Here is a 27,608-nt window from a genome sequence, read left to right as displayed (position 1 = left end):
CTCGGACCGTCAATGTTAATAAACTAGTATAACCTACAGCATATTACCCAAACAACATTAATGATAGATCTTACTTTCACTTTTTATTTGTAATTCTTGAACGTGCTTCAAGGTTTTCCACAAGCATGATAACATGGTACATCTGTGAATTTCATACTTAACTTGTTTTAATACTAAGCTCAGACTTCTAAATAGAAACCACAAATTGTGAAGAATAAGAGTTGTTTATGGAATTGTATTTTTGTAGGCACTTTCCATTCAAATATCAAACCAGAAAAAAACAACTGCACAATCTGGAAAAAATAAATCACAATTGCTTTTCATTTTGTTTCTACATCAAAGAATCGATCGCCACTACATTTTCAAGAAAGTCATACTTCCAGTTCATGGCATTCACAGGCAAGCAAGTGGAGAAATGAGGACTGGGTATGCAATAGGATGGGATGGAGATGGAATGGTACTGTTGGGCATCAAAAGAGGGAGGGGCCTTTCGAATAGCCTCTGGACGAGGAGCCAGCTTGGCTGTCCTCGAAGTAGCTCTGCTCGATGCGGCGGCAGAAGGCCAGCAGGTTGCTGTAGCTCTTGATCTTCTCGCCCAGCTCGTCGCTGGTGAGTCGTGTGGTCAGGATGGTGAAGAGGTGGCCGAACACCAGTGCATCCAGCTCAGTCGGTCTGAGGACAAAGGGAACCTTTTATAACCCATAAAAGTTTGAGCATGGGCTCAGCATGATTGACACAAACATACTTTTTTTAAATTTATTTTTTTAAAGGAGATCAGATTCACCAATCCAATTTCGTATTTGTATTTTCAAGATATGAAAAGTATAGAGGGGGATAGATGGAATATAAGCACAGACAGTGGCCGAGACAGGGCTTAAGTTCCGTAGTCATGGCCTAGTTCCAATATTTGTGGCTTGTAGGTTAGTTTTCTGGGACCACACATACGTAAAATTTATGCGCGCATGACTAAATCGCTTTGGATAAAAGTGTCTGCAAAATAGCATATTATTACAGTGCCTTCAGAAAGTACTGTATTCACACCTAGATTTTTTCCACATTTTGTGTTACAGCTCAAATTTAAAATAGATTGAGTTTCTGTTACGGGCCTACACACAATTATTGGAGAAGTATGGCTGTACGCCCAGCCTCTGGGAAAGAGCTTGACAGCATTGGCTAACATCTTCATTAACCTGGACAAGTGTGGAAACAGTTACTATTACAACTATGTGGAAACACTGGCCTGAGAGATGAGAAATCCAGCCACACTTTGTTTTTGTTAAACTAGTGTCTGACAAATCCTAATATTATAATTTTTGGACCAAAACCCCATGTAAGTCAATCCCTCCTGTTTTGAATGCCATGACCAAATGGATTGTGTTGCTGAATTAATTTGTTTACAATTCTTTTGAAGATTTGGGCATGACATTTAAAACATGCTAAACATGGGACATTGATTTACATGAGTTTTTTTTACAGAAAATGCTAACATTAACAATAATTGTCACTGACTAGTTAAACAAAACCAAAGTGTGGTAGAATTCTGTTTCTCGAAATTTTGACCAACTAATGAAATGAAAAGCTGAAATGTCACATCAAGGTTTCAACCCCTGTGTTATGGCAAGCCTAATAAAATCAACTGTATAAAAATATTTCACAAACATGCATCCTGGTTGCAACAAGGCACACTTTTCAGCACGACAATAACGTAAAACACAAGTCCAAATATACACTGGAGTTGCTTATCCGAGAATGTTCTTGAGTGGTGTAGTTACAGTTTTGACTTAAATGGTTGTCTAGCAATGATCAACAACCAATTCGACAGAGCTTGAAGAATTTTTTAAATAATAAATGGGCAGGTATTGTAAATCCAAGTGTGCAAAGCTCTTAGACTAACCCAGAAAGACTCACAGCTGTAACCGCTGCCACAGGGGATTCTAACACGTATTCACTCAAGGTTGTGAATACCTATGTAAATTAGATATTTCTGTATTTCATATTAAATCAAAAATCATGTTCATTGTCATTGTCATTATGGGGTAGTGTGGGTAGATAGATTAGGAAAAAAGTAATCAATTTTGAATTCAGCTTGTAACAAAATATGGAATAAGTCAAGGGGTATTAATACTTTGACAGCTCTAGATCCAAATCATACAGCAAATAAGGCGGTCATTTGTCACCATGTGAGGGAGACATCACCATTTAAAAAGGCAACATGCCATACCATTGATGGATTCACAAAGACCTTACATATTTATTCTATGCACAACAATGTACACTGCTCAAAAAAATAAAGGGAACACTTAAACAACACAATGTAACTCCAAGTCAATCACACTTCTGTGAAATCAAACTGTCCACTTAGGAAGCAACACTGATTGACAATAAATTTCACATGCTGTTGTGCAAATGGAATAGACAAAAGGTGGAAATTATAGGCAATTAGCAAGACACCCCCAATAAAGGAGTGGTTCTGCAGGTGGTGACCACAGACCACTTCTCAGTTCCTATGCTTCCTGGCTGATGTTTTGGTCACTTTTGAATGCTGGCGGTGCTTTCACTCTAGTGGAAGCATGAGACGGAGTCTACAACCCATACAAGTGGCTCAGGTAGTGCAGCTCATCCAGGATGGCACATCAATGGGAGCTGTGGCAAGAAGGTTTGCTGTGTCTGTCAGCGTAGTGTCCAGAGCATGGAGGCGCTACCAGGAGACAGGCCAGTACATCAGGAGACGTGGAGGAGGCCGTAGGAGGGCAACAACCCAGCAGCAGGACCGCTACCTCCGCCTTTGTGCAAGGAGGAGCACTGCCAGAGCCCTGCAAAATGACCTCCAGCAGGCCACAAATGTGCATTGACTTGGAGTTACATTGTGTTGTTTAAGTGTTCCCTTTATTTTTTTGAGCAGTGTATTATGTTGACTACTCTCTTTCTCTGCTCTAGCCAAGGTCAGCACAGGCAGTCAGTCAATTATACCACATCACACTCAGGCAGCTTTGTAATGGCGTTTAAGATTTCACCCATACTGGCAATCTTAATTTTTATTACAGCAAGTTATTGTCCTCTCTTCTAGCATATGACAAGGCCAGGATGTCATTACCAGATTAATTAGAGGCCCCTCCCCCCGCAGGCTCAGGGGGGAGAAAGCTCAGACAATGGGAGAAAGTGGACCGCTGGGTTCACAGATTCAGCAGTGCTATCCTTCAGCACTATGTGTAAACTAACCCAGTGAAAACGAATGGTAGTCAAAGCCCTGGCTATCTAAGAGGTACTGTATAGGCCCAAGTCTGAACCAAAACAGCACATTAGTCTGCATCCCAATTTGCCACACTTCTCCCAAAGTTCCTGTCATGGATTTAAAAGCATTGGATTGACAAAGGGTGTGCAAGTACAAGGCTCCCCCTAACCTCTTTTTTTTTTGTAGCAGGAGAACAACCTGTTTTGAGACCTTAAGAGCAGCACTTTAATGTGACTAATGTAATACAATAGGATTCATTGAAAGGACTGATAAAGTAAAAGGACAAAAATGTTAGTACAACAGGCAAATACAATGTAATAATAGGTCTAACATGATATAGACCAGGGGTGTCAAACTAATTTTGCCCCGGGGGCCCGCATTCGGTCTTCAACAAGGTCCGGAAGGCAGCACTGAATTTATTTATTTCTACGCTGTAAAAATTGACAAGATAGTCTCCATTGTTTTTGGAATTTAATGCCCTCTGACTGTGTAGCTTTCATTTAGGTGATTTTTAGCGAGCTGTACACAGTCCAAAAAAACTTTATGGGTCCATTATCATTTCTACAGTTTTCATTTGGTTTAGTCATTTTAGTCGTGGGCCGGATCCTTATGTTTGCCACCCCTGGTATAGACCATTTGTGTGCTCCAGCGGGTAATGCCGCCACCTGCAGCACATTCATTATGGCGTTACAGTGAGTATGAATCCCACTGCTCCTTTGTATGTCTCCAATTCAATGTATCACTTCTCTCATTCGGTTTCTTTTCAAGGGCCGGCAGGTAGCACAGCGGTTAGGAGTGTTGGGCCAGTAACTAAAAGGTCGCTGGTTCAAATCCCTGAGCCGATTAGGTGATAAATCTGATATGCCCTTGAGCAAGGCACTTAACCCAAATTGCTCCATGGTTCCTCTCAATAATGGCAGATCCCTCGCCATTACTCCACTCTCCGAGGGTGTTTCAAGAGTGGGATATGCAAAAAATGCATTTAATTTACAGAAGTGAAATAGGACAGATGTAAGCATCAACCGATATATTGTTATTTGTTTATCAGAATAAATAAAAAAGTATGCAAAGACAATTGTATAAACCTACTGCTTATTGAAGAAGTATGGCTGTGTGCCCAGCCTCTGGGAAAGAGCTTGACAGCATTGGCTAACATCTTCATAAACCTGGAGAAGCGTGGAAACAGTTACTATTACAACTATGTGGAAACATTGCATGAGATGAGAAATCCAGCCACACTTTGGTTTTGTTAAACTAGCCACTGACAGCAAATGCTAATATTAGCATTTTCGGACCAAAACCCCATGCAAGTCAATCTCCCCTGTTTAGCATGTTTTAAATGTCATGCCTAATGGATTGTGTTGCTCAATTCATTTATGACATGCTAAACGTGGGGCATTGATTTACGTGAGGTTTTGAACAGAAAATGCTGACATTAGCATTAATTGGCAGTGACTAGTTAAACAAAATCAAAGTGTTGATTGCAGTAATTCTTTGTCTATAGACTGCTTTCAAGGAAACAAATACTACATCTGTAAAATAGCTGCACAGGTACTATGGTGTTCTTTTTCAGCTGAGGTTGGCATCTCAGGGCGCTAATCTCTGGTGGACAGACTGTTACAAGTTGTATCCTAATGTCTGTCAAAAGACTGCGGGATGCAACTGTAACAAGCAACAGTTTCGTCACTGATTATTTGAACCAATCGCAATTTAGCGGGTGAGCGTTTCTTTTGAAGTTCGCTATACTCCAGTTCAGTGGGATGAGTCACTGACGGGGATCTCCTGTCTGGTTTTGCGCCCCCTCGGCTTCGTAAAGTGTGGGAAATCATCATGGGCTATACTCAGCCTTGTCTTACGGTATTACGTCTCAGTTGCCAGTATGCTGCAATAGTCTGTCGGGGGGGGGGGGGGGRTCACTCTGTCCTATGTGGTGTAATATCTCACACTCACATTTACTCCTGAGGTGCTGACCTGTTGCACCCTCTACAACAAGTTATTATTATTTGACCCTGCTGGTCATTTTTGAACATTTGAACATCTTGAAGAACAATCTGGCCTTAATGGCCAAGTACAGTTAATCTCCACCCGGCACAGCCAGAAGAGGACTTCAGAGCCTGGTTCCTCTCTAGGTTACTTCCAAGGTACCAGTCTTTCTCTAGAGTTTTTCCTAGCCACCATGATTCTACATCTGCATTGCTTTCTCTTTGGGGTTTAAGGCTGGGTCTCCATATAAGCACTTTGACATCTGCTGATGTAAAAAGGGCTTTGTAAATAAATATGATTGAGGGAAAACTTGGCTCATAGACTTCCAATACTTGTTCTAGTACCTTTTCTCATACATCTCCCCCCAAAACCTTATTGAGTATCTGAAGAAATTACAAGATTTTAGTTCTGGGCTTCCGAGAACACAGGGCACTGACCTGCTCCAGGCTCTTCCCTGCCCAGCCAATGGCATTCATCTTACGACGGACCTCCCACTGCTTCTGATAGGCCAGGATTTGGTTGAGGGGCCAGGAGTATGGGCTGCTGTATCTCGGCCTGGAGATCTACAGACATGAGGCTGAGGTGAGATTAAAGAAGTTTCCACATATTGAACTTTGTCTGGCTTAAGTTTGGTGGTCCTTGTAAACAAAAGGGTGTTGTACCTAGCAAATTTGGTTGTTTTTGTAATTAAAAGACAAACACTAAAAGATACTTGAACGCAATTACACCACTGCCAAAGATAAATATTTTATTAGCTTTATAGATAGACCCAGGTTCAAATATTATTGTATTTCCTGATTGGTGGAGTGCTGCAGAGATGGCTGTCCTTCTGGAAGATTTTCCCATCTCCACAGAGGAGAACTCTGGAACTCTGTCAGATTGACCATCAGGTTCTTGTCACGTCCCTGACCAAGGCCTTTCTCCCCCGATTGCTCAATTTGGCCTGGTGGCCAGCTCTAGGAAGTCTTGGTGGTTCCAAACGTCTTCCATTTAAGAATGATGGAAGCCACGGTGTTCTTGTGGACCTTCAATGCTGCAGAGATTTTTTGGTACCCTTCCCCAGATCTGTGCCTCGACACAATCCTTTCTCTGAGGTCTACAGACAATTCCTTTGATCTCATGGCTTAATTTTTGCTCTGACGTGCACGGTCAACTGTGGGACCTTATCTAGACAGGTGTGTGCCTTTCCAAATCATGTCCAATCAATTGAATTTACCACAGGTGGACCCCAATCAAGTTGTAGAAACATCAAGGATGATCAATGGAAACAGGATGCAACTGAGCTAAATTTTGAGTCTCATAGTCTGCATACTTATGCAAATAAGATCAGATTTGTTATAAATTTGCAAACATTTCTAAAAACCTGTTCGCTTTGTCATGATGGGGTATTGTGTGTAGATTGATGATTTTTTTATTTATTTAATCAATTTTCGAATAAGGCTGTAACGTAACACAATTTGGAAAAAGTCAAGGGGTCTGAATACTTCCCAAATGCACTGTATACATTAGTGGTGCATGGGTCAGCTACTTTCACCCACACCCGCCCGCAATTCCTAATAACCCATCCGCAACTGCCCAACTATGTGATAGTGAAAATCTGAGACCTGCACCCAACCGTAACCTGTTTAATATATCAAATGCGCTGTAGGCTACAGTCAAAGGCAAGGAACGATTTTTTGACAGGGAGTGCAGGATTTTTTTGGTTGCCCGATTTAGATACGTTTCTGCTTAAATTACATTTCCGACAATTTGGTAGGCTATTTGTTAGTCAACTAATTAGATACATGCAGCTTCTCGTCGGTCATATGTTTCCCTAGAAGGCTCAATAAACCCTTGCTCACCAAAATGTCATAAATCTATAGAACGAGTGCCTCAATCTAGGTGACATCGATAAAGTTCTGTCATCTCGGCTTCTTCCGCAGAGCAAAGACGTTTAGGGACCAGGGAGAAAATGCAACATCAAAAATGGAAATCTTTTCTGTGCAAAATGTCCAAATGGCATCAGTTTGGCCAGTTGTAAGGATTTTTTTTTTAAAGCTGTGAAAACAACCCAACAAGTTTCTGATAAGATTTCAGTTGGATGCATGCATATTTTGTGGTTGAAATACTATCAGGTTTTATGATGCTGATAAAGATAGGTACCGACTGTAGAGATGCTAACGGTGCATTTACATAAGATGCTGATTTTTTAAAATCTATTTCTCCACTCCTGTTCCCGAGTAAATTTTAACTACATTTGGTGTAACATTTTACTGCAAGAAATGCTTAATTCTGCGGGAGTTAATATAAGGCTATGTGAGAGGTTATAGACCTACAGTCAGTGTTCAGATTTCAGTTTCCATTTAACACATCTGAACAGTAGGCTACAGTTCCCTTGATGAGCCATAGGCTTATTTGATGTCCCAGTCTTGTGACCGTCTAATTTGTATAGCACCTCAATATCTGGCACTGCCATCATCCTCTTACCACTTCACCAAATATTTCCAACTCTCCATTTCGCAGCTTTTCTCTTATTGAATTAAACTCTGATATTTTTTTTGCCTCCGTTGATCAAAAACCTAATTTGCCAATTAGTGTGTAGGCTATTTGGTGTACGTACAGTTAGGCCCTAAAGCTTACGCACTTACGCACCAGATAGCCTAAAATTATGAAAGAAAAACCTCAATGTAGCCTATAGATATAAATTGCAAAAGAATGATACATGCATTTTTTAAAGGTTTTGTTTTCTCCTTATTCTACCTGCACTCCACCCACCCAACCACACAATAATGACCCTAAACCTGCCTGTGGGTTATGAGTCAACCCGTGCATCACTAATACAAATGATGCCGGCATTTTAGTGTTTACAAAACAAGGATGGGCACGTTTAATTCAAAAACTGAAATATCCCGAACACGTATAGATTTTTGCAGAAAAATTATTTAGGCCCATTTTCAAATTGAAAAAGCTTTGTATAAATTAAATGATCCTTGTTACATGACAATTGAAAGTCTTAAGTTAATTTTCTCCTGTTGCGTTTTACATGAAAAGGCATTTTACTTTCAAAGCGCACTTAGCCCTCCAGTCAGCCCTGAAAAAATAGCCTATTCTATTTTACCCATTTCAATTAGCGATTATAGGTGCGCACCTAACAGAGGTTCCACAAGACCTTTTCACAGATTAATGCAAAACACTCACCATAAAAAACATTTTTTTTTAAACAGAATCAGTTCTATCATGGCGAACATCAGACTTCTCTTTCACTGTTGCCGTTAGTATTCTCTGGTAGGTTTTTGCTAACCTAAAAATAAATGAACACTGAAAATAAATGAACACTGAACACTCTGTATTTGTCAGTTTGATTAGTCAAGGAATGAAAGAGAAACTTATGACATATTAGATGAATGAAAATATTTCAAATGCCCATCCCTAACATTGAAGATGAATGTCAACCGGGGGAGAACGTTTCTAAAATCGGTGTAAATTAACAAAAGTCACAGTTGATGGCGGCAATAAAAAGGCTATAGAGAGGGCAATGAGGGGGACCCAGCGGTGTGTGCGAGGGCCTACTAAATGGAAGCTCAGTAAAGCATGGCTCATTTATGAGAGGGGGGCCATGGCCGAGGCTGCAGCCTAATGAAGATGAACGCCAGGGAGAGCACTCACCTCGGTCGCCGTGGTATCATCACACCACTGGATATACAACTGCATAGAGGAAAGAGAGATACAAAGGATGAACACAGAGAGAACATGGAGGGGAAGGAAGGAGGGAAAGGGAAGGATATAAGACAAGAGGCATGAAGAGAAGAAAATATGAGAAGGGGGATTTGAGATGGGGAAAATTTGAAAACAAACAAAGGGAGGAAAAGTAGTGGCGAGCAGTGAAGGATAAAGGATCTAGGGGGAAGAACATTTCTCACAGAGTACATGGTGTCATTGCTTGATTTTAATGAACATTACTTAAGGTGCAAAGGATTTCAATGAATACTGTAAAATGTCTAAAATCACATGTAGATAATGAAATATACACAAATCATGAAACAAGATCATATCAAGGATATGCTCATGACATTTCAAACAACTTCTTGTTGTATACACACGAGTCCCTATCCAAGCGAATTCCTTTCTCTGGTCAGGATTATAGAGGGCTTCATCAGCATAAATACCCACACATTCAGTATGTAATGGATTATTCCTTCCTGTTGATGGGTTTCTCTACTGTACCTCAGCGGTGAGCAGCATGTTGTTGACCAGCTCCATGTAAGCTTTCATTTCAGCCCTCTGAACGTCATCCAGACCATCACTGAGAGAGTGACCCTGGAGAGAGAGATAAGCAGTGATGAGTGTGTGTGACATACGTACGTGTGTGTGTGTGCGCATACGAGGGTGTAGTGTAGCAGGATGCTAAGATAAGCAAGCAGTCATAACAGTAAAGCTTTTAGAAAGTATTCACACCCCTTGACTTATTCCACATTTTGTTGTTACAGCCTGAATTCAAAATGGATCAAATAATTGCTCACCCATCTATACACAATAACCCCGTAGTGACAGTGAAAACATGTTTAGAAATTTTGGCAAATTTACAAAAAATGAAATACGTCAATATCTCATTTACATAACTATTCACACCCCCGAGTCAATACATGTTAGAAACACCACAAATGGGTTGAATACTTGACTCAAGACATTTGATTACATGTTTACTTTTAATTAATTTTTTTTAAAGTCTAATGCCAAAGTGGATTTGTTTTTATAGGGTATTGTGTCTAGGCCAGCGACTAAATGTAATCCGTTTTAAATTCAGGCTGTAACACAACAAAATGCATGTATGTGAGAGAGTAGTAGGGAGTGATTGATGACTGATCTTAAAAGAGGACAGGGTCCTGCTTCTCATTCATAAGGCTCACTTACCTTTGCCTTGGTAAACTGGACTATGGGCCCCAGCTCAGACACGACCTGATTTCCCACATGGACAAAGGGGACTTTACCTGAAGGGAGAGGAATAAGCAATATAAAAGTTCAATGTAGTGATAAAGGGAAAGAAGAGAGATTATGGCATGCATATTTTAACCTCTCCTCTGTAAATAAGAATCTGGTCTCCAATGTCGTTACTCAAAACTGCCCAGGAGGCTGCACTAAGTACAGAGCAAATCAAATTCAGAACATTTAGTAAAGTGTCTGAGTGGGTTTGACTGGGCAGAAATCAATGATGAAGCTTGAGTCTCTTATGTGTTGATTTTGAGTGTTCAGCTAACCTGTTTGCTTACCTTGAAACCCTTACAAGAAAACATTACACAGAAATTGTGGTAATATTGAATTACATTTGCAAATCACATCCTAAGTCAAACACCAGGCTCCATTACACAGTACTGGATTCTCCAAATCCCAGGTAGGCTATGGTGTTATTTATGTTCATCCATTTTGAGCCAACAATTCCTATGATAATTCAGTGTGGAAATTAATTTTGTCCTTTAATTGAATCTGACAGATTTTTTTTCTCCATCATTCTCTGCAAGATGGTCGGTTATGAGAGGAGGCTGGAAAAGGAAACTAAGGATTCACACTCCCATAAAATAAATGTAATCTCCAACTGGCATAATTCAATGTAAATGCAGTGATTAAAAACATTGAAGTTCTTCAGTTAAAAACAGCCTAAAATGTGTGATTCCTAAATTCATTAGAAGTTCTCCAGTATTTTGTGTGATGTAATGTGTGATACTCCGACAAAAGGCCTGTCCACATCCAGGGGATAAAGATTTACACATACCGCTCGCATTACGTGCACAAGTGTTGCAAAATAAACGTACACATACATATTATTCAATCATTGCGTCAATGAGCGTCTGCGTAGCCAGGCACTAAAACAGAACTTGGTTCTATTGGTAGCACTTGATGTGCTGCAAAACCTACCTCTCCCATCTTCTCATTGGTTTTTAGGAGCATATGCCCACGTGGGTAATTGAAAAATGAACTGAGGTCCACATTCCAGTCCAGTTGGTGGTGGTACTGGACCTTAAAGTTGGTTGCCAACCGCCATTTTAAAGTCCAAAGAAGAAGTAGCCGGAAGGAGGCGAGATTACTAGAAACAAACTCGGTTTACCCTTTTATCTGTGGATTAATTGTCGGAGTGCATTTCAGGTAAAATAACAACCCAATGCTTATATCCCAGCTAGCTAAATTGCCATGAATGTTTAATGCTTTTCGACCTGTCCCCAAATGAATATAGTTGGTTCAGAGTTTGTTTTGATATTTCAACCTGCGGGTCCTGATCACATCTGGTGTGGGTGGACAAAAATCCGCACGCGATGGTGTACACGCGCGCCCGGTCTAGTCAGCATGTAACAGGAAAGGCTCTCTTGGCCATGTACACATATGGGACGTATAAACAGCTGGTCAAGTTATACAAAAGCACAAGCATAGACCTGAGGGAGGGAGGGAGGGCACACACCATTTTTTCAATAGCATGAAGAACTCACCAGATGGGGACATGTACTCTGCGTTTGACCGACAGGACACATGAACAGGCAGATTGCACATCCTCAGATAAGCCTGAGACAAAAAACAGCATTTCAAATGAACAACACAGCTAGTTAACAATCTAAATGCAGTAATCAGTAGATCAAATAGCAACACATATGAACAGAAATCCAACAGAATATGCTTAGTATTCATGACTGTGGTTGTTTTCTTACTTTCTTCAAATGACATTCAAGGTAAATCAATATTTCAAGAACAAAATAGAATAATTGGGTTTAGACAATTAATTCAGGGGAGACAAATTAATTCAGAAAGTTGTGTTCTAGCATAGACACAGCACCACTATCATTATTTTGGCAAGCACACTGAAATTGGTTCCCAGAACAATTATAGCACTGTTGTGCAGAAGAAAAACAATATGGCTCCACTGCTTTTGACTACCTGAGCAGCACTACCAGTCATGCTAGAACCATTCAGCCTGAACACATATAGCCTATTCACTGTACCACAAGGGCTCGACATTCCCACCTGCCCGGGGACCCCCTTGAAACCCTCCGGGCCAGTCAATCATCCACAGTAGCACATCTGCCTGATAATATAGACCATGTTAATATGGACCTAAAATATAAAAGTTATCAATATGTTATTGGGATCATTTCTGGAGAGGAATAATACATTTTAATAGTTTCATACAAGACGGTGGATGTTTTTTTCTTTTTTTTCTTCCTCCAAGCAATGTGCCATTATTAAATGTACGTAGTTCTGTCCTTGTTTATTAATGTTCTGTATTATGTCATGTTTTATGTTTCATGCGGACCCCAGGAAGAGAAGCTGCTGTTTTCGCAATAGCTAATGGGGATCCTAATAAAAGAAATAAATACAAAAATACAAATGTGGATCCTTTTTTTCATTGCAGAATCAGTATTCTTCTCTGTCGCATGTATAGTGCCTTCAAAAAGTATTCACACCCCTTGACTTTTTCCAAAATTTGTTGTTGCAGCTTTAATGGATTAAATTTAACTAAAAATGAAATGATCAAATGTCTTGAGTTCATAAGTATTCAACCCCTTTGTTATGGCAAGCCTAAATCTGTTCAGCAGTAGAAATTTGCTTAACCAGTCACCTTATAAGTTGCACGGACTCACTGTGTGCAACAATAGTGTTTAACATGATTTTTTAATGACTACCTCATCTCTGTACCCCACACATACAGATAATTGTAAGGTCCCTCAGTCGAGCAGTTAATTTCAAACACAGATTCAACCACAAAGACCAGGGCTTATGTTTGGGGGAAATCCAACAACACGTCACTGAGTACCACTTCATATTTTCAAGCATGATAGTGGCTGCATCATGTTATGGGTATGCCTTCATCGGCAAGGCCTAAGCAGTATTTTTTTTAGATAAAAATAAACTTAGAGCTAAGCACTGGCAAAATCCTAGATGGAAAGCAGACTGAACCAGGTTTTCAACAGACACTGGGAGACAAATTCACCTTTCCGCATGACAATAACCTAAAGCACAAGGCTCAATACACACTGGAGATGCTTACCAAGACGACATTGAATGTTCCTGAGTGGCCTAGTTACAGTTGATTTAAAATCAGCTTGAAAATCTATGGCAAGACTTGAAAATGGCTGTCTAGCGATGATGAGAGACCAACTTGAGAGACCTTAAAGAAATTTTTAAAGAATCATGTGCAAATATTGTACAATCTAGGTGTGCAAAGCTCTTACAGAAAGACTCACATGTATTGTCTCAGGGGTTGAACGCATATGTTAAGTCTAGTGTTTTCTTTCTCATTATTTTTGCAGTCAAATTACATATGAATATTAGGTGAAGGTAAAGAATGTCACATTTTATTTGAGGGTCTCTGCATTATATTTTAGGAAAAAAAGGCTACATAAAGTACTATCTAGTCATCCCATTTGTGAAAAAATACAGTATTTGGACTAAATTCCATTTCAGTAGTCTAAAGGTTAGTATTTTGGATGGGAAACAGTTAGCATTTCCCATAGGAAAACATTTCAGACTTAGCCACCATGCTAATGTAAGTGTTGCTTCCATCCCCCTCCTTGCTCCATCCTGGGCTCAGTCAGACCCTCTGAAAACATTGACAACTTCAGCCATAAGGCATTATTACCCGTCACTCCACAAAAGCCGTCTCAAAGCAGGTGAGGTCACCGATTGAACGCTACTTGTGTACCGCTAAACACCAACTGACAAATCCCTAAGGACATTCTCTATGCAGAATTATCCTCTGGAAAGAGACGACAGATATTTCTGCAAGCAAGACCTCAAGTCCCCTTGGCATCAACACCGACACCTGAGAAGATGGCGCCCAGGGCTATCTTCGCTAACAGCAGGCACTTCGCAGCGGGCTGCTAACCAGCAAAACCACCCTGGCGCAACACTAAGTAGTAAGGAGCAAAAATGAAAGAAGATCAGGACACCGCCGCAACATCTACAACAGGGTACCCCAATAAGCAGCCGGTGGGCATAATTAGGCTCGCGGGTGATTTTATTTGTCCCCCCAAGTCTGAGAAAAAAATGTATAAATAAATATTTTGTTTTATTTATTGTTGAATATAAGACTCACCAGGGGGAAAAAAATCACCAGGAAATCAGCTCAAAGTGATTTCAATTCAAAAATCTGTTCCTAAGTATTCCCACACATAAAGGCATAGAGGCATATGTGATCATATCCCAATGTAAATCAAGTTTTGAAATTATTCAATATTTGTAAAATACTATGTTTGGGATCTTGCAGTGTAAAAATTATTTATAACTATGTTCCGGCCCCCCGACCCTCCGCTCAAGGAAATAAATAAATAAATAAATAGGCCCACGGCTGAATGTAATTGGGGACCCCTGATCTGCAACAGCCGGGCCAGTCTACAAATGTGACAACTATGGCCGAGTCTGCCTCTCAAGAGTGGACTTCACGCCCACAGCAGACGCTGTGCTAAGACCTAACTCCCCAAGGCACATGAAATCTATTGTCACCTGAGTCTGCGACGACGAAATGTCAAGATGTTGGTTTCAGACCCCGCCGGTGACAATGGCGCCCAACTGTGGGACAAGGCTCTTTTTGGTGAGGTCAATGACGGGTGAATGTAGCAGACATGAGTCCAGCTCATGGTCTTGTGATGTGGGAATTTCCTGTTGGTCTAACATGTTGGTTTCTCCCCTGGAGACCCAAGTTCAGATCCCCGTCCATGACACAGGCATGCACAGTTGTACACCAGATAGCTACAATAGTGCCAACAACGACAAGCAGCCATCATCTGCACAGGGGTTTCCACGCTCTAATTTTTTTCTTTCATATAACGATGCCATCCATGAAGTTGTTGGATTTTAATGAACAGGTGTCTTATGAAAAGTTTAATAAAATTGTTTGATCAAATATGACAAACCCTATCAACACATTTGGCCATGTTTGATCGGAGGACTAGCTTTACGGGCCCCATGTACTGTATGGTCTTTTAAGGAGGCCTAGCCCAACATTTGTGTAAAGGCTAATGCCAACGAGCCGACTCTCTTGGTTTCACATCCTATTTTGACTATGGCAAAGACATAAACATTATCTTACCTGTACAGCAAGTGATGATGCACAATCTGATAGTAGTATCTGATCCTCTGAAAAAACAAACAGGCCAAAAGACAGACATGCATTTGCACTTTATAAAGTGACAAGATACACTGATAAATATGGCTCAAACAGTTATTAAACTTCTTAAAACCTATATTCCTCTCTGATTCATTAGCATAATTTCCCTCAACATTACATCAAATAACTTTAATTGGGTTTACGTCTATGGTTAGCAGTGCACTAATAGTCCACAACATTATAGGGTTCAGGGCTTAAGCCTAAACTAAAAACTAAACTAAATTTAATTAATAAAGTAAATAACTTTAGCATTATCCAACACATGATTTACCATTGTAAATGCAGAAGTAGGTATATGAACAGTTTCGTCTCTGTAAAGTGAGTGTATGACTTACCTCTCAGAGGCTGATACAAGGTGGCATTTTCAGGCCATGGCTCCGCAGCTGTGGGACAAAATATTCAGGAGAGCATTGGCAAAAGGTCACATTGAGGAGTTTGTCAGGTTGCAGAACAGTGACACTGTTGTGACATGATGAATTTTGAGCTTGAGCCAATCTGAGAGGCAGCATCAGAAAATGCTGCTGTGAAAATGATTGAATTTCAGAGGCCTAGTAGAACATTGCCTGGGGATCAGACCACCAACGTCTGGGACATTATACTGTTTGATTCTGGAAATGGTCCTCTCAGGTCCTCTACAACCTAGAATATTGAATAAAATTACATTTCAACATACTCTACCGATTGTCTGAGTGGTTGGTCCTTATGTGGCAAGAAATGTTAGACAATATATCCACAGTAAAGTATTATTAAATCAACTTTTCAAAGCGCTGGTAATGCACATTAAGCATTGGCCCTACTGAGCTAAAGAACCAGCTGACGTGTTATATTATTATAAAGTATGTTTAAAATCAATCTATGCAGTAAAAAATACAAATTCAGCAACTAATTTCTTGTATGCACCAGTCCAATAATGTCCACTTCACTTTCACGCGCATCTCATGTTTGGCAGCTTTGATCAACCAGCCGCATCCCCTTCCATCGATTAGCTGGGGGCAGCAGGTAGTCTAGTGGTTAGAGCTTTGGGCCAGTAACCAGTTGCTGGATCGAATCCGGAACTGACAAGGTAAAAATCTGTCGTTCTGCCCTTGAACAAGGCAGTTAAMCCACTGATCCCCGGTGGGCCGTCATTGTAAATAAGAATTTGTTCTTGACTGACTTGCCTAGTTAAATAAAAGGTTACGTTTTAAAACACCTGCTTCTCTACATCCACTTTTCCTGTGCATCCATCAGTTTTTAAAATATAATTTAGCCGTAATGGCGAGCTGGGATGCAGACCCTGATTAGTCTTCGGTTGTTACATTTGGAGCAGCGCACAGAGCGAGAAAAGTTGATACAATATATAATTTAATCGCCTGGCTAGCTAGCTACCAGTGTTGCCCCCGCCTCCCAGTTAGCAGTGTCCTTCGCTCCCGCCTGCTGAACATCTGCCCTTGTCGTCATTAATGGAACTGCGGGAAATCAGTGCCCGACATGAGGGCAAAGTTAGATAGCTACCGGTGTCGCCCCAGTGTCCTGCCTACTGTTTACCGGAATCATAGCTAAAACATGCAATCATGTCTTTCACTGAAGCCTGCCCTCATAGTCGTTAACAGAACTGCGGGAAAGCAGCGCCCAACAGGCGCTAACGTTAGCTAGTCCTAGCTAGCACCCAGTGTTCTTCGCTAATACCTGCCGTCGTTAAAATAACTGCGGGAAAGCAGTGCCCGACAGGCGGGGGCAAACGACACTTTCTACCTGTGTTCTAGTTAGCTAGCTACCATTGTTCCCCCGCCTCTTCTACTTCTTCTGTGGGGTTTATCGGTGGTTGGCATCTAACATTAACGCCACCTACTATACTGGAGCGCCCTCGCCTCCTTCTTGTGTACCAGAGCATTAAAAATGGAAGAAGGAAGTATAAAGATGGCTTCATGAAGATGCAACACATCTGCCACGCTGATCCTCAACACAAGGGCACCCAGGGGTGCATCTATAGTCTCCTCCTGTATTCCCCGTTCAACCCCCGACTGCGTGGCCAAGCTCGACACCAACACCATCATTAAGCCTGCCCATACCATAACTCCACCGCCACCATGGGGCACTCTGTTCACAACATTGACATCAGCAAACTGAGTGGTCTGCGGTTGTGAGGCCGGTTGGACGCACTGACAAATTCTCTAAAACGACATTGGAGGTGGTTTATGGTAGAATAAATTAACAGTCAATTGCCTGTCAACAGCTCTGGTGGACATTCCTACAGTCAGCATGCCAATTGCACTCTCCCTCAACTTGAGACATATGTGGCATTGTTTAGTGTGACAAACTGCACATTTTGAGTGGCCTTTTATTGTCCCCAACACAAGTTGCACCTGTGTAATGATGATGCTGTTTAGTCAGCTTCTTGATATGCCACACCTGTCAGGTGGATGGATTATTTTAGCAAAGGAGAAATGCTCACTAACAAAAATGTAAACAAATTTGTGCACAAAATCGGAGAGAAATACGCTGGGATAAAATGTCTGGGATATTTTATTCAGCTCACTTTACATGTTGCGTTTATATTTTCGTTCAGTGTAGTTTGATATGGAAAGCTAGTTACCTCATTTGTCAGCGAAGCCGCAGACAAAAGGGAATCTTTGCACGGCTAGCTAGTGGCTAGCCTAGCTAGCTTTGATGCTAACTAACGACAAAACGAATGCTAATGACATTAGCTTTATGTTGCAGAACACAGACTACACACATTACCTGCTATCTGGGAGACGAATGCCTCTGCAGCAAGAGACATGATGAAATCGGACAGAAATTCAAGCCAGAATGGTGTAAAATAAAATGTGGCAAACAAGGTTAAGGGCACGCTTAGCGTAGAGTCATAAAGATGACGTCAGACGCAGTGGTACGTCGCGCCAGTTTTTCCTGCTCCAACTTTAGTTCAATCACAATTGTTCCGCCAACACGTCGCTCTGACCTGAGCCCATAGCCACACTCAGAGTAGGAATGCTGACCTAGGACCTGAGAAGAGGTTAGCTCCAACCTGAACCAGTATGGTGGAAAAGGATACGATGAATAGGACAAGATCTTCTCTCTGCCCAGAAAGCTACCATTCACCAGCTCTGCTACCGTTATGTCAAGATACTAACGAAATATGCCTGCCCAGCCTGCAATTATAATTTACCTGCGTACTTCCAAAAATGGTCTAAATAAAAATGTACAAGCTACCACATTTTTTTTTATGTATCACGATTTTCAAAAAACTGTGTTGTGTGATACAAATGCAAAAAGCATGTTAAATATCCTTCCAATGAATTTTCTGTGAGAATTGCCAGAACAATCAGAGATCATATAACGTGATCTTTGTTGTCGTATATAATGTGATATGATACAGCTTTGGTTCCGTATTGCCTGTAAAAAAAAAATGAGGGACAACATCTGAAGATTTAAACACAACACAGGATATTTTTGATCTAGACAAAAAATGTGTTAGCCTATTAATACGTGTGGGTTCCTCCATCATATAACTGGTTAAGCAGAGACGTCTCTAATAACCTTTACATATTTGCATTTTAGCCCCTCTGTTTTGGTGTTTTCCAACATTTTGACAAGTATCTACTTTTCTCATGATATTCAGGGGAGAGGGATTTGCTACAAACTTTTTATACAACTTGTTTTGTTTAACTGTTTAACATATGGAACCCATATGCTGCTCTCTTACGTGATTTAACTTTGGGAAAGCAGTGGTGAAATAAAGAATTGAAAGATGTGAGAAAAGTCTGGTAAGCAGACTCCACATCGGTATAATTATTTAAAAAATTTCATGAAATATTAACAAACAACATTTTAAAGCGCTCACAATTACTTGTATTAACTATTCTATCTTTAATGCTACTAATCATTCCAGCTGCCAAAGAGAGGTGGAAAATGGTCAGAATTGTCAGTTAAAAGTTTACCTGTATTAGCCACATTATTCAAAGAATACAGATAGCAGAAGTATAAAGTATTCAAAAAGTCAGATGTCAGTGAGTTGTTCTCACTTTTAAATACGTTTTGTAATCACCCAATAGAAAACACATTTTATCTTCATTAATAATCAAATCCAAGGTTGATGCAACAATATTAATGAAACTACCAATGTCAGAATCGGGTGGCCGATAGATGCATCCAATAACCACTTTATCACCAAAAAATGAACAGGAAGGACTTTCTAAGAAGAGATTTAACATCAATGTTATCAGATGTACAGTAAATAAATGTTATTTGTCACATACACATATTTAGCAGATGTTATTGCGAGTGTAGCGAAATGCTTGTGGTCCTAGCTCGAACAGTTCAGTAGTATCTAACAATTCACAACAATACACACATCTAAAAGTAAAAGAATGGAATTAAGAAATGTATAAATATTAAGATGTGCAATGTCAGAGTGGCATTGACTAACTACAGTAGAAAATAATACATTATATATTGCACCATGGCCAACTTTGCCATGCACTCATGAGTGAACAGGGAGTACAGTAGGGGGCTGAGCACGCACCCTTGTGGGGACCCTGTGTTGAGGATCAGCGAAGTGGAGGTGTTGTTTCCTACCTTCACCACCAGGGGGCGGCCCGTCAGGAAGTCCAAGACCCAGTTGCACAAGGCAGGGTTCAGACCCAGGGCCCCGAGCTTAATGATGAGTTTGAAGGGTACTATGGTGTTGAAGGCTGAGCTATAGTCAATGAACAGCATTCTGACATAGCTATTCCTCTTGTCCAGATGGGATAGGGAAATGTTCAGTGCAATGGCATTTGCATTGTCTGTGGATCTATTGGGGCGGTAAGAAAATCGAAGTGGGTCTAGGGTGTCAGGTAAGGTAGAGGTAATATGATCCTTAACAAGCCTCTCAAAGCACTTCATGATGACAGAAGTGAGTGCTACGGAGTGATAGTCATTTAGTTCAGTTACCTTTGCTTTCTTGGATACAGGAACAATGGTTGGCATCTTGAAGCAAGTGGGGACAGTAGACTGGGATAGGGAGAGATTGAATATGTCCGTAAACACTCCAGCCAGCTGATCTGCACATGCTTTGAGGACGCGGCTATTGATGACGTCTGGGCCGGCAGCCTTGCGAGGGGTAACTAGCTTAAATATCTTACTCACGTTGGCCACGGAGAACGAGAGGCCACAGTCCTTGGGAGCGGGCCGTGTCAGTGGTACTGTATTATCCTCAAAGCGGGCGAAGGTGTTTAGCTTGTTTGGGAGCAAGACGTCAGTGTCCACGACGTGGTTGGTTTTCCTTTTGTAACCCGTGATAGTCTTTAGACCCTGCCGCATTTCTCTTGTGCCTGAGCCGTCCACTTTGTCTTTGTACTGACAATTTTGCCTGTTTGATTGCCTTACGGAGGGAATAACTACACTGTTTGTATTAGACCATATTCCCAGTCATCTTGCCATGGGTAAATGCGGTGGTTTGCGCTTTCAGTTTTGCGTGAATGCTGCCATCTATCTACGGTTTCTGGTTTGGGTAGGTTTTAATAGTCACCGTGGGAACATCCCCTATACACAACCTGATGAACTCAGTCACCGTGTCCGTGTAAGCATCAATGTTATTCTCAGAGTCTAGCAGGAAGATATCCCAGTCTGCGTGATCCCAGTCTGCGTGATCAAAACAATCTTGAAGCATGAATTCCGATAGGTCCGAACAGTGTTGAATAGACCATAGCACGGGTACTTTCTGTTCGAGTTTCTGAGGAGCAAAATGGAAAATGTAGCAGTGATTTCATGTTTTCTCTAAGCTAGTCCTACAGTCAAAGTGTTGATAGATCTTCGGTAGCGTTTTCCTCAAAATTGCATGGTTAAAATCGCCAGCAACAATAAATGTAGCCTCAGGATATGTGGTTACCAGTGTATTTCCTTGAGGGCCGTCGTGGTATCAGCTTGAGGGGGAATATACACAGCTGTGACTATAACCGAAGAGAATTCTCTTGGGAGGTAATACGGTCGGCATTTGATTGTGAGGTACTCTAGGTCGGGTGAAGAAAAGGASTTGAGTTTCTGTATGTTATCACAATCACACCATAAGCAGTTAATCATGAAGCATACACCTCCGCCTTTCTTCTTCCAGGAGAGTTCTTTATTCCTGTCTGCTCGATGAACTGAGAACCCAGCTGGCTGTATCAAAGTCAATGAAACAAAGGAGCTGATCGTGGACTTCAGGAAACAGCAGAGGGAGCACGCCTCTATCCACATCAACGGGACTGCAGTGAAGAAGGTGGAAAGCTTCAAGTTCCTTGGCGTACACATCACTGACGATCTGAAATGGTACACCCACACAGACAGTGTGGTGAAGGCGGTGCAACAGCACCTCTTCAACCTCAGGAGGCTGAAGAAATTTGTCTTTGCCCCTAAAACCCACAAACTTTTACAGATGCACAATTGAGAGCATCTTGTCAGGCTGTATCACCGGCTGGTACGGCAACTGCTCCGCCCGCAACCGCAGGGTTTCCCAGGAGGTGGTGGGTCTGCCCAACGCACAACCAGGGGCAAACTACCTGCCTTCCAGGACACCTACAGAACCCGATGACACGGCCGGTTCACCCCGCTATCATCCAGAAGGCGGTGTCAGTACAGGTGCATCAAAGCTGGGACAGAGAGACTGAAAAGCAGCTTCTAGGCCATCAGACTTACAGTTGAAGTTGGAAGTTTACATACATCTTAGCCAAATACATTTAAACTCAGTTTCACAATTCCTGACATTTAATCCTAGTACAAATTCCCTGTCGTAGGTCAGTTAGGATCCCCACTTTATTTTAAGAATGTAAAATGTCAGAATTATTTATTTCAGCGTTAATTTCTTTCATCAAATTCCCAGTGGGTCAGAAATTTACATACACTCAATTAGTACTTGGTAGCATTGCCTTTAAATTGTTTAACTTGGTTCAAACGTTTCAGGTAGCCTTCCACAAGCTTCCCACAATAAGCTGGGTGAACGTTGGCCCATTCCTCCTGACAGAGCTGGTGTAACTGAGTCAGGTTTGTAGGCCTCCTTGATCGCACACGCTTTTTCAGTTCTTCCCACAAATTTTCTAAAGGATTGAGGTCAGGGCTTTGTGATGGCAACTCCAATTCCTTGACTTTGTTGTCCTTAAGCCATTTTGCCACAACTTTGGAAGTATGCTTGGGGTCATTGTCCATTTGGAAGACCCATTTGCGACCAAGCTTTAACATCCTGAATGATGTCTTGAGATGTTGCTTCAATATATCCACATAATTTTCCGTCCTTATGATGCCATCTATTTTGGGAAGTGCACCATTCCCTCCTGCAGTAAAGCAACCCCACAACATGATGCTGCCACCACCGTGCTTCACGGTTGGGATGGTGTTCTTCGGCTTGCAAGCCTCCCCCTTTTTCCTCCAATCATAACGATGGTCATGGCCAATCAGTTCTATTTATGTTTCATCAGACCAGAGGACATTTCTCCAAAAAGTATGATCTTTGTCCCCATGTGCATTTGCAAACCGTGGTCTGGCTTTTTTATGGCGGTTTTGGAGCAGTGGCTTCTTCCTTGCTGACTGGCCTTTCATGTTATGTCAATATAGGACTCGTTTTACTGTGGATATAGATACTTATGTACATGTTTCCTCCAGCATCTTCACAAGGTCCTTTGCTATGCGTTCTGGGATTGATTTGCACTTTTCTCACCAAAGTACGTTCATCTCTAGGAGACAGAACGCGTCTTCTTCCTGAGCGGTATGACGGCTGCGTGGTCACACAGTGTTTATACTTGCGTACTATTGTTTGTACAGATGAACGTGGTACCTTCAGGTGTTTGGAAATTTCTCCCAAGGATGAACCAGACTTGTGGAGGTCGACAATTTTTTTTCTGAGGTCTTGGCTGATTTCTTTTGATTTTCCCATGATGTCAAGCAAAGAGGCACTGAGTTTGAAGGTAGGCCTTTAAATACATCCACAGGTACACTTCCAATTGACTCAAATGATGTAAATTATCCTATCAGAAGCTTCTAAAGCCATGACATAATTTTCCAGCTGTTTAAGGCACAGTCAACTTAGTGTATGTAAACTTCTGACCCACTGGAATTGTGATACAATTAATTATAATTGAAATAATCTGTCTGTAAACAATTTTTGGAAAAATTACTTGTGTCATGCACAAAGTAGATATCCAACCGACTTCCATAACTATAATTTGTAACAAGAAATTTGTGGAGTGGTTGAAAAACGAGTTTTAATGACTCCAATATACATTTTTGGGGCTGCTCTCTGGCTTCCAGCACGCTTCCGTGCTGCCTCCTCATACCACGCCTCTCGCGTTTAGCTGCCTCCAGCTCTTCACGAGGGCGGCGATATTCTCAGCTTGAACCCAGGGTCCCTTACCGTCCAGAATTTCCTCCCATGTCCAAGAGTCCTGTGTACTTGGCCGCTGCTGCTGCTGTCCCTTACCACGCTGCTTGGTCCGGTTTGGTGGGTGGTTCTGTAACGGCAGATTTCCTCCTCGTCGTCTGAAGAGAGGTGTAGCAGGGATCGACCAAAGCGCAGCGTGGTTAGTGTTTATCATGTTTTAATAATGACAAAAAATGTGAAACACTACAAACTACAAAACAATAAATGTGAAAAACCGAAACAGTCCTATCTGGTGCATAGACACAAAGACAGAAGACAACCCACCCACAACCCAAAACAAAACAGGCACCTAATATGGTTCCCAATCAGAGACAATGACTAACACCTACCTCTGATTGAAACCATATCAGGCCAAACATAGAAAATGTGAAAACTAGACACACAACATAGAATGGCCACTCAGCTCACGTCCTGACCAACACTAAAACAAAGAAAACACAAAAGAACTATGGTCAGAACGTGACACTTTTGTAGACCATTTTGTGAAACACTGGGCGATCTCCCTCCCCACGTATACTAGAGACTCTAATGATTGTATTATAATATTTTTTAATTTGTGGACCATATTTCTGAAAATTATATTCAGTGTACTTTTGATGTTACCAGTCTATATACTAAAATCCCCCATCAGGGCGGCTAGAGGCCTAATGCTCTTCCCATCACCAATTGTATTGTGGACTTGACTGAACTGGTACTCACCTCCAACTATTTTCTCTTCAGAGGATACCTTTTCCCTCCAGACCAAAGGGACAGCGATGGGAGCACTATGGCTCCTAATTATGCAAACTACAGTACCAGTCAAAAGTTTGGACACACCTACTCATGCAAGGGTTTTTTCTTTTAATATTTTCTACATTTGTAGAATAGTGAATAAATCATAACTATGGAATAACACATATAGATCATGTAGTAACCAAAAAAGTGTTAAACAAATATTTTTAATATTTTACATTCTTCAAAGTAGCCAAATCAAATCAAATCAAATCAAATTTTATTAGTCACATACACATGGTTAGCAGATGTTTAATGCGAGTGTAGCGAAATGCTTGTGCTTCTAGTTCCGACAATGCAGTAATAACCAACAAGTAATCTACCTAACAATTCCACAACTACTACCTTACCACACCACACAAGTGTAAAGGGATAAAGAATATGTACATAAAGATATATGAATGAGTGGTGGTACAGAACGGCATGGCAGTGCAGTAGATGGTATAGAGTACGGTATATACATATGAGATGAGTACTGTAGGGTATGTAAACATAAAGTGGCATAGTTTAAAGTGGCTAGTGGTACATGTATTACATAAAGATGGCAAGATGCAGTAGATGATATGAGTACAGTATATACATATGAGATGGGTAATGTAGGGTATGTAAACATTATATTAAGTGGCATGTTTAAAGTGGCTAGTGGTACATTTTACATAATTTCCATCAATCCATTTTTAAAGTGGCTGGAGTTGAGGTCAGTATGTGGCAGCACGCTAAATGTTAGTGGTGGCTGTTTAACAGTCTGATGGCCTTGAGATAGAAGCTGTCTCTCGGTCCCTGCTTTGATGCACCTGTACTGACCTCGCCTTCTGGATGATAGCGGGGTGAACAGGCAGTGGCCTGGGTGGTTGTTGTCCTGATGATCTTTATGGCCTTCCTGTGACATCGGGTGGTGTAGGTGTCCTGGAGGGCAGGTAGTTTGCCCCTGGTGATGCGTTCTGCAGACCTCACTACCCTCTGGAGAGCCTTACGGTTGTGGGCGGAGCAGTTGCCGTACCAGGCGGTGATACAGCCCGACAGGATGCTCTCGATTGTGCATCTGTAGAAGTTTGTGAGTGCTTTTGGTGACCCTTTACCTTGATGATAGTTTTGCACACTCTTGGAATTCGCTCAACCAGCTTCATGGAATGCATTCAATTAACAGGTGTTCCTTGCTAAAAGTTAATTGTGGAATTTCTTCCTTCTTAATGCGTTTGAGTCAATCAGTTGTGTTGTGACAAGGTAAGGGGTGGTATACAAAAGATAGCCCTATTTGGTAAAAGACCAAGTCCATATTATGGCAACAGCTCAAATAAGCAAAGAGAAATGATATTCCATTATTTTAAGATGAAGGTCAGTCAATCCGGAAAATTGCAAGAACTTTGAATGTTTCTTCAAGTGCAGTCGCAAAAACCTCAAGCGCTATGATGAAACTGGCTCTCATGAGGACCGCCAGAAGAAAGGAAAACCCAGAGTTACACTGCTGCAGAGGATAAGTTCGTTCGAGTTACCAGTCTCAGAAATTACAGCCCAAAGAAATGCTTCACAGATTTCAAGTAACAGACACATCAACAACTGTTCAGAGGAGGACACCAAAAAAAGAGACTTGCTTGGGCCAAGAAACACGAGCAATGGATTTAGACTGGTGGAAACTGTCCTTTGGTCTGATGAGTCCAAATTTGAGATTTTTGGTTCCAACCACCGTGTCCTTGTGAGACCAGAGTAGGTGAACGGATGATCTCCGCATGTGTGGTTCCCACTGTGAAGAATGGAGGAGGAGGTGTGATGGTGTGGGGGTGCTTTGCTGGTGACACTGTCTGATTTATTTACAAATCTTTGTGCAAGGCAAAAAGATAACGGTGGCTAAATGCCAGAGGGGATGAATCATTAACATAAACAGGAGTTACTATGTGTGTGATGTAAGGATGAAACCTGTATAAAAAGTGTGTGCCAAGGCTGGAAAGGCAGTTACTTCATGAACCAGCTCCGCTTCTATTACTTTGTAATAAAGTCTAATTGAACTCACAGGCTCCGGTATTTGAGAAATATTACTGACTGAATATTTCCACGACATAAATTGCGAGCTTGCCAGGAGTGGCGAAAAGGGCCCAGAGAATCTGCAGCTGTGGACGGGCTTCTTGGATGAACAGCACAAACGAACAGCCACTTGAAGATAAAGGTAAGGTTTTTGCCTATAGTATAGAGTTTGTGTGGTTTGCTCCAGGAACCTGCCTCAGCGGTAAGTCACCAAGTGGGTCTCTCCAAATTTGACGAACCAAAGAATATTGGGTGCTTTTGGGTTCAATGAAATGCATGCAAAATGTTTTATTTATTTATTTCACCTTTATTTAACCAGGTAGGTCAGTTGAGAACAAGTTCTCATTTACAACTGCGACCTGGCCAAGATAAAGCAAAGCAGTGCGACAAAAACAACAACACAGAGTACAGGTACAGTGATCGGTAAGCTGCTCTGACAGCTGATGCTTAAAGTTAGTGAGGAAGATATAAGTCTCCAGCTTCAGTGATTTTTGCAATTCGTTCCAGTCATTGGCAGCAGAGAACTGGAAGGAAACGCGGCCAAAGTAAGTGATGGCTTTGGGGGTGACCAGTGAAAGATACCTGCTGGAGCGTGTGCTACGGGTGGGTGTTGCTATGGTGACCAGTGAGCTGAGGTAAGGCGGGGCTTTCCCTAGCATAGACTTATAGATGACCTGGAGCCAGTGGGTTTGGCGACGAATATGTAGTAAGGGCCAGCCAACGAGAGCATACAGGTTGCAGAGGTGGGTAGTATATAGGGCTTTGGTGACCAAACGAATGGCACTGTGATAGGCTACATCCAGTTTGCTGAGTAGAGTTTGGAGGCTATTTTGTAAATGACATCGCCGAAGTCGAGGATCGGTGGGATAGTCAGTTTTATGAGGGTATGTTTGGCAGCATGAGTGAAGGATGCTTTGTTGCGAAATAGGAAGCCGATTCTAGATGTAATTTTGGATTGGAGATGCTTAATGTGAGTCTGGAAGGAGAGTTTACAGTGTAACCAGACACCTAGGTATTTCTAGTTGTCCACATATTCTAAGTCAGAACCGTCCAGAGTAGTGATGCTAGCCGGGCGGGAGGGTGCGGGCAGCAATCGGCATGCACTT

General features: G+C 41.6%; 1 protein-coding gene across 1 annotated transcript; it reads right to left on the bottom strand.

Annotated features, from left to right (window-relative positions):
* Positions 1-205: 205 nt before the first annotated feature.
* Positions 206-18,191, bottom strand: mtx2 (metaxin 2). The gene is made up of 10 exons (XM_023997918.2): positions 18,063-18,191; positions 15,677-15,724; positions 15,264-15,310; positions 11,671-11,743; positions 10,106-10,182; positions 9,419-9,511; positions 8,861-8,899; positions 5,653-5,778; positions 4,322-4,398; positions 206-672 (listed from the first exon to the last, which is right to left on the bottom strand). The coding sequence occupies exons 1-10, from the start codon at positions 18,100-18,102 to the stop codon at positions 471-473; spliced, it is 822 nt and encodes a 273-aa protein (XP_023853686.1). The 5' UTR covers positions 18,103-18,191; the 3' UTR covers positions 206-470.
* Between the last annotated feature and the right edge of the window lie 9,417 nt (positions 18,192-27,608).

The sequence above is a fragment of the Salvelinus sp. IW2-2015 genome, linkage group LG12, assembly GCF_002910315.2.
Source record: "Salvelinus sp. IW2-2015 linkage group LG12, ASM291031v2, whole genome shotgun sequence".
Taxonomy (NCBI): Eukaryota; Metazoa; Chordata; class Actinopteri; order Salmoniformes; family Salmonidae; genus Salvelinus; species Salvelinus sp. IW2-2015.
This window is presented reverse-complemented; position numbering and strand designations above follow the sequence as displayed.